Source organism: Zootoca vivipara, chromosome 12, assembly GCF_963506605.1.
Source record: "Zootoca vivipara chromosome 12, rZooViv1.1, whole genome shotgun sequence".
Classification (NCBI taxonomy): Eukaryota; Metazoa; Chordata; class Lepidosauria; order Squamata; family Lacertidae; genus Zootoca; species Zootoca vivipara.
In genome coordinates, this window is record NC_083287.1 from 31,673,440 (window position 1) to 31,688,813 (window position 15,374).

General features: G+C 42.8%; 1 protein-coding gene across 7 annotated transcripts in view; it reads left to right on the plus strand.

Moving 5' to 3' along the window:
- Positions 1–1,152: 1,152 nt before the first annotated feature.
- The window catches only part of SGCE (sarcoglycan epsilon), a 31,774-nt gene continuing 17,552 nt past the window's right edge, over positions 1,153–15,374 (plus strand). The window contains exons 1-4 of one of the 7 annotated variants that reach the window (XM_035128964.2): positions 1,175–1,302; positions 2,100–2,312; positions 12,795–12,917; positions 14,203–14,360. In XM_035128964.2, coding sequence (XP_034984855.1) covers position 2,312; positions 12,795–12,917; positions 14,203–14,360 — 282 coding nt within the window. In that variant the 5' untranslated portion in view covers positions 1,175–1,302; positions 2,100–2,311. The other 6 variants (XM_035128965.2, XM_035128963.2, XM_035128962.2 and 3 more) reach the window with 6 other exon arrangements.

Here is a 15,374-nt window from a genome sequence, read left to right on the forward strand (position 1 = left end):
ATTAAGACCGAACAAAGGGACGTGGTTCAGTGGAAGAGCTTCTGCTTTGCAAGCAGGTCACAAGTTCGATCCTGGCATCTCCCTTCTCTGTGGTAGATCAAGAGGATGGCAATAGGAGAACAGGCCTTTTCAGTGGTGGCTCAATGCTTGTGGAAGACTCTCCACAGGGAGGCTTGCCTGGCACCCTCTTTGCCTAGTTTTAGGCACCAAGCAAAACCTTTCCTTTTTTTACCCAGGCTTTTGGCCCTTTTTTGGAAGGCTTTTTAAGTATTTGTGGCCTCTTTTGGTGGGGCGGGATCTGCTTGACCTGCCTTTTCATTTTTGACTGATGTACTTGTTAGGTTTTTAATGGTGTTTGTAGGAATTGGTTTTTAGTATTCCCAGAGCTTTTTTCTAGCGGTACACATACCCCTAAACATTTTGTGAATCTTTGTACTATTGTCCATTTACTGTATTTATTTTTCCCGATTTGAGCTATAAAATGGTGATTTTCTTGAGTCAAAACGAGAGTACACCTAAACACTTTTTTAAAGAAAAAAAGCACTGAGTATTCCTAATGTGTTTGTAAGTTGCTCCAAGTTATTTTTACAAGTGGCTAATAATAACCATCATCTCCATGTAAGGCCTGAACGAAACCAGAGTCATTGCCAATCAATGTACTGTACTGTATAGGCAATATATACAGACCTTGATGGACTAATGGTCCAACTCAATATAAGACAGCTCCCTAGGTAAGCCGGTTCCCAAATCTGCTGGTCCGGTGAAAGGCATCTCTTTACTTGTCTTTAGGGAGGGTCTGAATCTCAGGGGGTTTTTCCTTTAATTTTTTGGGGGGCCCTCAAGAGAGTGGGGCCCTAAGCTATAGCTTGTTAAGCTTCTACATACATCCAGCACTAGGTGGGTGGGTGTGGAGACGACCAACGCACATCCCTTTAATGACTACGTTGAACTACAGAGGCTCCTGCTCTGCGGGCGGCTATGCCCAACTCCAGAGGAGGGAAAAACAACCAGAAGGCCTCACTTGAGGCGAGGCGAAGCCAGGCCCGCCACGAGCCGGCCATAGGCTCCGCCCTCCGCGCTGCCATAGAGACCGTCTCTATGGAAGAAGGGGAGGAGGAGGAGGAGGGAGGGATGCTGGTGGCGGCGATGGTCCTGTTAGGCGGCGGCGGCGGCGGCAGTAGCAGCAGCAATAGCAGCAGCAGCAGCAGGCGCCGACGGAGCGAGCCATGCCGCGCTACGGAGCGGGGTTGTGGTCCCACAGCAGGCGCAGCGGAGCCGCCCTCACCCCCCTCCTGCTGACAGGTTGGTCTCTGCGAGCCCCCTTCCCCGAGCGGCGAGCGGCGGCGCCCTTCCCGCCTGGGCTGCGCATTCCCCGGCTACGGCCTGCTCCGGAGCCCGCGACTCCGCCCCGCGGGGCCAAGCGGCGGCTCCCCGGCTCCTCTCCCGGCGGCCTCAGCCACGGGTTCTCTCCCCACTCCCGGCCCCCGAGGCAATAGGGGGGATTTTTGGACCTTCTGCAGAGGAAAAAAAGGGCCGGGCTGGAGGGAGGGCTGGAGGCATAGGGTCTGATAAACAAGGGCAGGTTCATTATTGCTTCCATGGCTGGCCGCAGCGCGTGCCTCCCCCCCCCAAAAACACATCCCAACCCAACTCCCCCCCGAATAATTTTTTGGATTTCCACACAGGCACAAGCGGAATTTCTATGGATAAATGAAATGAGTAGAAAATTTGGGTGGGATGGGATGCAGGGATGTAAATTAAGTGACTCTGTGATTCCGATGGGTGCATGTAGAATATTTTGACCTGAGCATCCAGCTTAGAAGGATCCATTTAGAAATATATGGACAGAAGTAATCCCCCCGCCCAAACACCCATCTGTTCCATTTCAGAGGCAAGTACAGTATTTAGAATGAGGAGATAAGGTAGTAGAACATTAGTAGGCTAAGTTGTGTGCCGGCTTAGATTTAGATCATACTGAAGGATGATGGTTAATGTAAGACACATTCCTCTACTGCAGACCACCCACCAACTGTGTGCTTGCTTGTTTGTTTGTGTGTTGGCCCAGGGCTTGGATTCACAGCCATTTATTTCACCCTTAGGATTACACCAGCTGGGGAAGCTTGGGCAAATTGAAGAGTGAGAATCCTATTTACCAGGAGAGGAAAACCTTCTTAAATGCTTGCCTGGGCAAACTAGGGCATAGGAAATAATCTTCAGAGCAAATGAAGTCATGATGAGGTATACTAATGCACAAGAAGAAATATGCAGTATACCATAAAGCAAAGTATCTCACTGTAGCTGGTGTTTTAACAGTAGGTTGGAAACGTATTTCAATATTTGCCCTTTTGCTTGAACCCCTAAGACTAGTGATGTTTGCAGGTACTTGTGCTTCATGTTGCATTGTGAATATTTGTTGCTAAGAAAGGGCTTGCCTTCAAAATTATGAGGAGAATGTTAAGGGCACACGGGGTCAAATACTCCAAGGATAGAAAAAAAAGTGGGGAAACCTGTACTTTGCAACTGATTTTCTATTTCTTCAGATTAGGAAAACATAGAAGGCTGCCTTATTTGAAGTCAGAGCATAGGTCCACCATGTCTCAGACAGTATTGTCTATATTACAGCTCTCCAGGATTTCAGATAGAAACCTTTGCCTGCCATGCCTGGAAATACCAGGGATAGAACCTGGGTCCTTTTACATACAAGACATGTGTCTGCCACTGAACTTAATGTTTCCAGTTGTCTGTGGTGAATAAGAAGGCACAGATAATTGCAACCTAAACATATTATATTGTCTTCACATACAAATTCCATATTAGAGTTGTACCTTTGCTGGGCCAACTAAACAATCGCAAAATAGCGTGCAAACTCTCAAGTTCTCCAGAACTCTTAATTGGGTTAGGTAGTAAACAAAGTGGGTGGGATGGAGGAAGAAAAGTTTGCTGATACTAAAGGCATGATGGCTGCATCATCTGGTCACGGCCCTTTGAGATAGAATGGGAGAGGAGGTGACAAGCATTCAAAGTAGGCTGCTTAGGTGCCATGTAGGTGTCAGGTTGCAGCAAGGCTTGGTGGGAACTAGAACTATATAACTATGGCCCCTTCCCCATCTCTGGAACCACAGAAGATCATTTGTACTGGATCCCTTTTTGTATGGTGAGAGCCTATTTCAAGGGTGGGGGAACTGGATCTGGATGGTATGGTTTTCCCCACCCACTGCAGGCCAACTTTGACAGTTGGATGCAAATGCCCACCTGACAATCACCTGATATAACAGTGACATCAGGTGACCCAGTTTCCTTTGCTCACACAATTTGAAATCAAACCACTGTGGGAAAAGGCAGAGCCCTTTTGCAAGCACCAATAATCAACTGATTGTTGGTGCTTCCAAAGTCCAGTGCCCTGGCAAGGACACTGTGATTGTATGTCATCAGGCTGTGTTCAGCTCTTAGGCTGAAAACTGGCTGAATATTTTGAAGTTGAGGTAGGAGGCAGTGGCTGTGATCTTCTGTCCATGCGTTCATATAAACAGAAATGTCTATTGAACAAGGAATCTGCTTAGTATAGGACTTCCCCTTTTCAGTATCAACATAGCATATTCCAGTGATGTGTTTTTTTTCTGCAAAATTTTGATCTGGAATTTTTTTCTAATGGATTAGGATAATTTTTATCAGATAATTTTCCGATCCCCAAGACAGGAGCTAATTTAGGATGTTTATTTTTCTTATATTTAGTAAAATGAAGTTTGCCAGATATTGAATTTACAATTGATACCTGTGCATTACTACTAACAAACATATGAAATAGAATTTCTTTCTGCAGAAAAATAAAGCACTGTAAAAATGCCTGCTGTAAATCACAGGACCATATTGAGGATTCAGTGCATTTGCACTAAAATCCAATAACTTCTAAAGAAACGTAACTGATGTAGTGTTTAGTATCAAGAGCTTCTTGCATAATTTCAAATCACACTGCATATGAAAAGTCTGGATTCTTGGAGACAAGGGTAAATGATAGTTGGAGCGGAATGTTCAGTAAGTAATGAATTGTAAGGTTAACAGGATTATAGGGAGAAATATGTGGTTAGTTAAATACATGTGGAAGACAAGCTTTGGAAAGCACTCTTGTCATTTAAGTACATAAACTGTGTGGGGCAGGTTGTATATGATACTATATGCTGCCAGTACTTGAATGTGAGATTATCATATTATGTGATGCATGCATATATTTAGATATGAACAAGAAAAAGTATTCTGGCCCCCTTAAAGAATAACATATTTATTATGGCATAAGCTTTCACAGGCTACATACAGTCCACTTCATTAGATGCATGAAATGTTAACCTGAGTTATAGGTATAAACAGTACTTTTCCTGGGGGTATGCAGGGGTACGCATGCCATCATTGAGGGGCAGTATTTCAATATGAGTAGGGAAATGAAACATTTTTTATGGAAAAAAGCACTGAATATATGCATTAAACTTGTTGTGTTTGATCTGCTGCTTTCACCCAGATTGTATTTTTGGATTGTATTTTTGGAGAAGTACATTCCTAATTAGGGTGGGTACAAACGCAGAATTGTCCATAAAAAAACAACTTCCCTCAGTCCATTCCTTCCTGATTAGTACGTGCAGAGTATTTCAAAGCAAACTTCAGACAACCATTTTCATTCAGCAGTAAATAAGGCATTGCAAAGTTTTAGGTCACTAGAACCCTAATCCTGTGAGTTAGCACAGCTGTCTGCTGTGCAATAACCAATGTCAACCAGGATTGATCCTACTGAAGCAGTTTGCAGGGTGAGGGTGCTGTCTCTAAGAAGATTGATAGTGGTTGCTTGGATGGAAGTTGTGTGACACTTGGATCTTGGTGTCTGTGACTATTCTCTAGATATGGCAACAGGAACTGGAGAATTACAGTAGAGGAAGGACTGCTTTTGGCAGGGATCAGTCTGTACCTGAGGAGCTCTGATTGGGAGTCCTGGTGGCGCTGTGGTCTAAACTGAGCCTCTTGGGCTTGCCGATCAGAAGGTCAGCAGTTCGAATCCCTGCGACGGGATGAGCTCCCGTTGCTCGGTCCCAGCTCCTGCCAACCTAGCAGTTCGAAAGCACACCAAAAAAGCGCAAGTAGATAAATAGGTACTGCTCTGGTGGGAAGGTAAACGGCGTTTCTGTGCGCTGCTCTGGTTTCGGTGTTCCGTTGCGCCAAAAGCGGCTTAGTCATGCTGGTCACATGACCCAGAAAAAAAACTGTCTGCGGACAAGCGTTGGCTCCCTTGGCCTGTAAACCAACATGAGCGCTGCAACCCCAGAGTCGTCTGTGACTGGACTTAACTGTCAGGGGTCCTTTACCTTTTTTTAAGTGCAGACAATCTGCAGTATTGCTACTAGGTAAAGGTAAAGGGACCCCTGACCATTAGGTCCAGTCGTGACCGACTCTGGGGTTGCGCGCTCATCTCGCATTATTGGCCGAGGGAGCCGGCGTATAGCTTCCAGGTCATGTGGCCAGCATGACAAAGCCGCTTCTGGCAAACCAGAGCAGCACATGGAAACGCCGTTTACCTTCCCGCTGTAGCGGTTCCTATTTATCTACTTGCATGCTACTAGGTAATGGAAATAATTTAAATATGGCCATTGAAGCATACCTTCAAAATCAAAACTCATGCTAATATTTTACTGATTAGTACCCCTTGAAGAAAAGTTCTGAGTCCTTACAGTGAGAAACAAATCCAGTGCTTTATTGTTCTATGGAAAGTTATCCACTTTAGATGTTAGTAACAATGACTGGGTACTAATTGAAAATACAATATCATGGCAGTTTCAAAGCCTTTCACTTTCTTCACAAACAAACATGCTAACTGAGATTATTCCTCATGGCAACAGGATATTTCCCCATGCAAACTGTATTTTTAAAATAAAAATTAACCCAGTTTGCACAGGAAAATTTTCCAATTCAAAATTTTCTGGAACATTGCTACTGTCACAAAGTATCTCATATGTCAGTACCATTGCTTTTACAGCCCTGTCTCCAATGGAGAATGTAGCATTTCTGGTCCAACAGAGTGTGGATGCCCCGTGTGCCTCCACATGCTTCCCCCTCTTTCCTCATGCATCTTAATCCAGTCTTTCCTAGTTTATTTAGCCACAGTGTCTCATAAATTCTGAACTGCAAAACTGGTTTAAGAAGCCAAGACAGATTCAATTGATGACACTTGAGAGAAGGATGGAGTAAGCAAGTGGACACAGGGTTCATTCCTAGTTCAACAAATGGGCCTCGGGCCAGGATAGCTGCATTCAATACAATATAGAATAGGCAATTAAGTCCAATATTTTCCCCTTTTCATAGCATCTTCTTGTTTCTGCTTCCTGATCCCAGTGCAGTCTGGCTGACTGCTCACATTTAAAAACTATCATTTAAAAACTATCCCTATCACATCTCCAACATCTTTCACCAAGGGAAAAAAAGGCAGAAATGGGTGGGAAGAAACACTTTGAAACATACATATTTGTGTGCCTGGTCTAGCTGAATAGCTTAATTTTGGAATGCCATTAAATGTGTACTTGTAGTCCATTTAATTTCTTCTTCTTTACATTGGGTATTCAATATATTCTAACTGGTGGCTTTTGATTTCTGAGAAACTGTTGACATGATATTAATCCAGTTTGCCTTGCATCTGTTTTATTTTGGAAAGCTTTTTTCTTGCACTCTGCTGATGGCATAAATGGAACAGTTAAATGGAAGACCAAACACGTCATCAGTTATGTTAGCAGCAGCATAATGGCTGCTGAGAAGAATGGTGAGTTTAGGTTGAAAAATATTTGGGATTAATCAACCTCCCCTTGGTATATTAGATTTGATGTGTCAGTGGTGTGTATTTCACTAATAACATGACGTGGAAATAAATGGCAATTATGTAATGTTCTAATCTTCTAAGCTTTAAGAATCCTCCCTTCTAATCTTTCGTTTTCAACTAAATTTTCAGTTATACTTTGTGGATTCCTTTGCCCAAAATAATGTTTCTGGAGAAAATATTGTGAATTTCTTGTTGTTGGTGTCTACTTAAAACACATCTGCAATCTGCTGAGTGCAATAATAATCTCTTTATCATAATAAATATGTCATTTTTATTTCTTGTTTGTAGCAATTGGCATAATTTATTGTGCACAGTTTTTAAAATGTCAGGATGGCTTGGAGAAAAGAGGTAGCTAAATATTTCCATTTAATACAAAATTCTCACGTCAGGTTTTTGTTTGTTTTTTGCTTTTTTAGGTGCCTAAGAGTATTTTTAATTTATTTAAAACGTTAAATGCAATAATGTGAAAACTCAAGCTTTCTTTTTCATATTCAAGGCAGCAGCAAACCAAGATAAAACAATATCAAATATATATGTACGAAAACAATCAATTTTTTTTTAAAAAAAACCCCAAGAATTGCAGAACCAGTAGCAGGAATTCAGACCTGTTTGAGTATTCATCCTGATGTGTTTGCACAAAGTTTTCAGCAAGATTATAATAAGACATCCATTGATGGTTTAGCATTCATTTGCTTTGTTTTAGGGTGGTTATGTGATGGTGCATCAATTAGTTGTTGCGACCACCTAGGGCTATGGGTGGGCAGGGGTGCCGCGCAGTCACTCCAGGGGCATCAGTGGCAAAAGCTGGATGCAGGCTCTGCTCACCCTCCAGGCTCCTCTCCCCAGGGTGCGCACACCACCCCAGGGTGGTGCATGTACGCCTGTCCCAGGCACCAGCAGTACACAATAAGCCGCTGTGTCCCAGAACCCAGTAAACAAGGCAGAGCACTTAAAAGCTCTTTCTAGGCTGGAAAAACCCTGTGCAAAAAGAGCTTAACACCAAGCTCAACCAGCCGGATTTCAACCACATTAAGTCAAAATCTCACAAGTTAAGGATATGACTTGTGGCCAAGGCAAAGAACAAATAAGCATTTGCTACACAAATGTTACAAGAAAAGCACCATGAGAGTTAGTGATTTTTGACATCTTTGAAGGGTTGTACATGATAGTTATATCAAATGATGCACAGCAGTTTGGCATTGTATTCCTTTTTAAATCTTGTTAGGAGTGGGATGAGAATCTGTTCTAGTGGTTTTCCCAGTCAAAACTCTTTTAACAGGTGGCAGGCCTCTTAACTCTCGGCTTTTAGTGGACGTCTGAATATAGCATGCGACTGAATCATTCATGGGTTTCCTCTTGCACCTGTGCCCACTTGGTAGCATATTAGACTGCTGGCTGTTGAAGTGGAGCAGCATTGAAATATATGGCACAGTTGGAGATGCAACATCTGGCCAATAACAGCTTGGGGAGTATCACACCATAGACAAACGTGGCAATATTGTATTTGTGAACAGGTACTGTGAAGGACAGTGAGTGTCCCCAAAGAAGAGTGTATATTTGCACTGGTAGATAGATAGATAGATAGATAGACAGACAGACAGACAGACAGATACCCAAGTGGAGAAGCCGGGAAAAACATTGGTTTGTCACCATAGGAAGAGCCCTGCTAGATCTCACGAAGGTCCATCTAGTCCAGCATCCTGTTCTCACAGTTGTCATCCAAATGACCATGGATAGCCTACAACAGGCATCCCCAAACTGCGGCCCTCCAGATGTTTTAGCCTACAATTCCCATGATCCCTAGCTAACAGGACTAGTGGTTGGGGAAGTTGGGAATTGTAGTCCAAAACATCTGGAGGGTCGAAGTTTGGGGATGCCTGGCCTACAAGCAGGGCATGAGGAGAATAGTTCTTTCCAGCTGTTGTTATCCAGTGGTATTCAAAGGCATGTTGCCTCTGATCCTCGCGGTAGTACATAGCCAACATGATAAGTAGCCATTGACAGCCTTGGCCGCCATGGGCCCACCAAATCCTCCCGCCTCCTAACCAGACTTATAAGTTGGTGGCCCTTGCTACATACTGTGGTAGTGATTTTCACAGTACAGTGGTACCTTGGTTCTCAAACGACTTGGCTCCCAAACAAATTGGCTCCTGAACGCCGCAAACCTGGAAGTATGTGTTCCGGTTTGCGCATGTTTTTCAGAAGCCGAACATTCGACACGGCTTCCGCTTGAGTGCAGGAAGCTCCTGCAGCCAATCGGAAGCCGCACCATGGCTTTCGAATGGCTTCTGGAGTCGGAACGGATTATGTTTGAGAACCAAAGTACCACTGTGATAACTCTGTGCAGTGTGGAGAAGTACTTCCTTTTATCTGCTCTAAACCTTCCAAAATTCAGCTTCATTGGATGACCTTGGGTTCTAGAATTAAAATCTGTTAACTGTAGGGCACGAGCCCCTCTTTGGGATACATTTGGGCTTTATTTTTATTTATTTTTATTACTTCCCTTGCATATGCACCAGTGGATGTTTGATCAGAGGAGGGTCTACACTGCAAGACGGTCTGATAAGCCTGCAGATTTCCCATGTCTGTTTGCTGTTCTGTTTCAGACCTTGTGGCCATCCTGTTCTGGAGAGGTTTCTGCTGCTCTGGTTGCAGAAGTGAAGGGTTACTCCAGCTGGAAGCTAGAAGGCATTGTGAACTTCATTCCATTTGTGCCATTCCAGAGCTCTGCTCCAGCAGGAGGAGAAACAGCTGATTCAAAGAGTTTGCTTGCTAGAAGTGAAAAATGCCACAGTTGTAGTGAGGCCTTTATTTCCCAGTGCTAGTAAGGTTTCCTTGCTACAGTTTTACAAAGGGAGTATTGGGGCAAATCTATTCTATCAAGTGATATGGGACAATTCAGTGATGCTTCTTGATAGGTGCGCACAAATGCTGGTAAAATGTTCACATTCAATTTATCAGCATGCCAAAGGGCTGAACTGTCTCCAGCATGCCCAAATTGCATTATATGATTCATTTAAAACATTCTGCAATTTAATCGCTTGACATGATCACAGAAAGGCCCGACTGTCTTTTTCGCTTTTGCATTTAAAACTGAATTTTCATTTTGATGAGGATGACAGGGTAGCCTAAGGTTTCCTGAATGATCAACATGACCTAGATGATTAGAAATCTCCCTATTTGTGCCACTTTTGTTGATACAGCAAACTGCAAGGAATTCTGTGTTACAATGGGTATGGAATATTAAATAGGAACCCACATTCCCCCTGGAAAAAAAATCTGAGTTTCATATTCAATGAATAATGAACATTACTGAATTTAGACATCACACATTCTCTCTTGAGTCCAATCAGTGTATGCATTTATTCAGTGAAAGGATAACTGGAGAAGTTCAGTTGTGCATCTCCTGAGGACACAAAGATTAGGAAATATGTATTTTCCAGATAGGAAAGATTTGTTGAAAGTGATAACCGAATTGTAATAGTAGTTGTGAATGCTACTTATGCCACTTGACAGCAGCTTTCAGTGATGAACTTCTGGAAGCCCTTGCCATCCATTATTATGAGAAAATCAGTAGCTCTAAAATATGAGATTTTTCAGCCTTATTTATACAAAGACAAACAAAACATTGGTAAGTCAAGTGTGTTGAGGACTGATATAGGCCCAGATCGTAGGCATTCCAAGTCATTACTGTGACTTGAATAAAGTACCCACTCAAATGTAATGTATTTATATTTGTATCTGAATTAGTTTTTTATTCATCTGTGATTGTGTGTGTGTTTTTACACCCTGGGCCCATTTCCCCCCCGTTAGGTACATGTAAACTCAGATGAAACATCACAATTAAAACCAGCATATGCAAAATTTGAAGGTGTCTTAAACCTATTCCAGGCAGTCCCATCATTTAACAGTTAACATCAAACTCCTGCAGAAGGCCTGAGTGAAGGGGTATGTTTTTAGTTGGCGCCAAAAGTTAAACAAAATTTGGCACTAACCAGCTTAGAGAGAAGGGTGTTCCTTTTAAAAACAACAACAATCAAGCATCTCATTTTGCATTTACAGATTCATTAATGTAAAAATACACAGACACAGCTGTATGTGTGTTTTCTGCTGTCTGATGGATGCCCACATGAAAAGAGATCTCATATCTTGCTCCCTCTTCTGCTCTTCTGATAAATGCCTAAAATATTATTAAAAGGATTCTAGTTAATAGCATTTTAGACGTATATAGCTAAACGATGGTATGACACAGTTAAGGATGTAATGCAAATAGCAGTATTGGACCTTTAAACTAAAGAGACCATCCCATTTGGACTAATTAAGGTGCATGGGCGTAGACAAGGGGGGGCAGGGGCAGCTGCCCCCCAATCAATAAAAATCCATAAAATTACATAGCAAACTGAGGTTTTGCACTCCCCAACAAAAATCCTGGCTACACCCATGTAAAGGTGTGCTATGGAGGTTATTCATACTGGTCCTGATTCAGAAGTAGGCGTTCAAGGCAGCTTGGTGCATATAATTCACTGTGTTTGCCCACCTGCCAGTCACCGCTTTAATTGTGAGAGTAAGATATGGACTCCATCTGCCAGTGCCGACAGATGACTGCTGCTGTCCAATTCGCCAGCGGCAGGAACTGTGCCTACACAGGCCAAGTCTGCATTTCACATTTAAACCATAGTTAAACTACAGCATGCTGGTGCACCTTGCTGAAAAATTCCTGCTCCGTACCTACAGCTGCTGTGCTGCCAGAAAATAAGCCAAAGTCTGACTTTGTTGTGATGTGCAAACCCTCAAACAAACCATGAGCAGTAAGCCAAGAATGAACCTTTGTTACCTGTTCATGGCTCATTTGGAGAGAAAGAAACCATGACCCTGTGTTTGGACATCATGACAAACGAGACTTTATAATAATTTATATAATAATTTATTATTTCTACCCCGCCCATCTGACTGGGTTTCCCCAGCCACTCTGGGCTGCTTTCAACAAAACATTAAAAACAGAATAAAACTTCAAACATTAAAAACTTCCCTAAACAGGGCTGCCTTCAGATGTCTTCTAAAAGTTGGATAGTTGTTTATTTCCTTGACATCTGATGGGAGGGCGTTCCACAGGGTGGGTGCCACTACTGAGAAGGCCCTCTTCCTGGCTCCCTGTAACCTCGGCCCTCGGCGCTGGACCTTTAGCTTGTTTCCTAGCCGTGCAACAGGAGCAGGGGAGATAATGGAGCAAGAATTTTTGGGCGGTATGCACCATCTCATGGTGCAATTATATTAAACAATTGGTCGTTAAATATTGTTTAATGTGATGTGTGAACTAGGTCATTGAGAAAATATTCCTCTATGGATGGAGAAGATACATCCTCTATGGATGGAGACCGACACAGAGCAAATAGATTATTTATAGCCATTCATTATAATACTGAAACGCCTTCCGTCACGCTTTTGTTTGTTATTTAATTTTAACTTCTTAACGCTGCTTTCCTAAGCATGGAAGTAATTCCTATTGGAATCAATAGGATTTGCTTTCAAGAAGACTATAAGGCGATACCTGTTGTTCAACTTCTTTTTTATCAAAATATGCAAAAATAAAAACAAAACCCACAATGCATCCACAATGCATAGTTAACTGATACAAATGATAATTCCTTACCATACTCAAAAGGACAAAGCAGAACAATTGCTTCTTTGTCAGCGACATGCTAAATGGTTGAATTTTGATTGCTGCCTACACATGCATAGGATTTGTTAGCATACATAAGAAAGAAGAAGCAATGCTTTGCGTGTCTTCTGTCGTCCTTGTCCACTTCTTAACTTGTCATTAATAGGGATATCCTTTTCTGCTTTCCTTTCCCCAGAAATGACTTGCTGCGGCTTTGAATGTGGTGGTATTTTGAATGTGTCCTACTTTTTCATTCCCTGTCTCTTCTCTCTGCTCCTCTTTTCCCAGTGTACACAATTCTCTCGAAGGTGCACTCCGATCATACGGTGTACCCTTCTGCTGGAGTTCTGTTTGTCCACGTCTTGGAGAGGGAGTATTTTAAAGGGGAGTTTCCTCCTTATCCAAAACCTGGTAAGAAATGCTTACAGTTTTATAAATATATATTGCCTTGCAAGGCAATCCTGTACATCAGGGGTGGGGAGTCCCATGCCTGGGACCAAATGCCACCTTGCAACAGCCTCTCCTTTTCACTGTGGTCCTGGCACACAAACACTGCCCCTTTGCTGCTGGAGCTGCTATTATTAGTCCCAAGAAAGCAGCTTCCATTGTCACCAGTGAAGACTTCCCTCCCAGACCTTGTAGGAGCATTTGGGGTGTGCATGTATCAATTTTCATCAACCGTATTACAAGGGTAAAAGGTTAAATCAGGCACCACCCCAAACTCGGCCCTCCAGGTGTTTTGGGACTACAACTCCCATCATCCCTAGCTAACAGGACTAGTGGTCAGGGATGATGGGAATTGTACTCCCAAAACATCTGGAGGGCCGAGTTTGGGGATGCTTGGGTTAAATCATTACCCCATTTGTGCTGCAGTCCCAGCAGAAATCCTCCACGCTTACTGTTTTTTGTTGTTTTTTGTTTATTAAACAAACAACTGTTGTGTTTCTCATTGCCTCTATTTTGGTCTGAAATTATTGTTTCTTTAGCAATGAAAGAAACCCATTTCTTGAGTTCGGTGCTGTTTTTCTTCATTTTTAAAATAAAAACAACAACAATGTAGGGCACAATCTGCAGTTGTAGACAGTCATTTGGCTTCCATGAAATAAAATTGGGACAATTTTAGTCCAGTTTAACAAAATACTTTAAATATACTTTGGCAGTTCTGTAAACGAAGAAAGTATGTGAATAATTATACTTGTTTTTCTTTCGTTTGGCATGTCATATAGCTCTCAAGCCAGCAGCAGAACAAACACTTTACCATACAACTCCCTTTAGCTAAGCTGCAATCTGCACTTACCTGGGAGAAGTGGATGGGAGATAATAGGCTAACTCTAGAGCCCTCTGCAAATAGTAGAGTTGACATGCAGATATTTGCTTCTGAGTAAATAGGCAGAGGACTGCACTGCACATCTCACTGAAATTTATGCAGATGTTTGCAGTCTCAGGAGCCAGGATTTCCATCATTGCTGGTTGTGGGTTGGTGCATCTTTAAGGGCATTTTTGAACTAAAATGCAAAATCAATTTGATTTACAGTGTAAATGCAGAATTATAATTCTTTCATGATCATAGCCCACTACCAAGAACAGGAATTATTGACAGCTTGCCCTTTCCTGCTTTGTCATTTGCATTGCATGAAAATACTGTGCTGTTCATTTGGTGATACTGCATTTTAAATTGGATGTCCTGTTTATCCAGGCGAGATGAACAATGATCCTATAACTTTTAACACAAACCTAATGGGTTACCCTGACAGACCTGGTTGGCTACGATACATCCAGAGAACACCCTACAGCGATGGAGTGTTGTATGGGTCACCGACAATAGACAATGTGGGAAGACCATCGGTCATTGAGGTAGGTTTGCTGCAAAATATTTTATCTAGACCCTGTCTCAAACATCTAGACACATAACATGTTGTCATGGGTAACTATGTGCTGTATGATAACATCCCTTGATGATAATTAAAAAAAAACACCCTGATCTCCAAATAATTTTTTTATAAAAAAAATTCAAACATCCAATCTCATTGTTTTCATGTCTTCCTTCTGCCAGCTTCATATGTTTGGTGAATTAAGCTGCTTATGAAATCTAATGCCACAATAAACCAATGATTTCAAAGTGTCACAGCACTCGGCCTTCGGGCAGCCTGAAAGAGATCCCAGGATTTTATGACCCGGCCGTGACCTGGTACCAGTCCTTAATCCCATCCCTTTTTTTAATGTTCAACAGCACAGGGTCAAGGAGTGGGACCCACTGAGTAGCCACACCCTGACATTGCATTCCTCCTCTGATATCTGTACATACAGCACAAGAAGTTGTTGGAAGGAGACCTTCATGCATATACCATATTGGCCTGAATATAATAAGCCTCACTTCCCACCCCCCACCCCCCACCCCCAAATTCCGACTTTGAAAAGTTAAAGTGCAGCATAAATTTGCAGGCTTACAAAAATTGGCTTTAATGATATCGCTGCTGAAAGAGACATACCGTGTTTCTCATATTTTAAGGCATCCCTAAAAAATAAGGCATGGCAGTATTTTCATGACCTGGCGAAATATAAGGCATACCCCGAAAATAAGACGTACCAGTACCAGGTTGTGGTGGGAGCAGGTCTGTGCAAAATATGGTACCGTAAGAAAAGGAAGATGCCTCCTCAGAACCGGATGCCGCTGCCACGTGGAGCTCCGTCCGAGTGGGAGCCAGCAAGAGCTGCAGCACGCACAGCAAGAGCTGCAGCAGGAGCCTCAGTGCGAAGCCCGGCTAAGGTAGAGCCTCAGCGAAGGCTCAGCAGGAGCCGCGGCGGGCAAAGAAGAAAGGATCGGGACCCTGCTAAGCAGCCGGCAGGAGCCTTAGTGCGCAGCGCGCG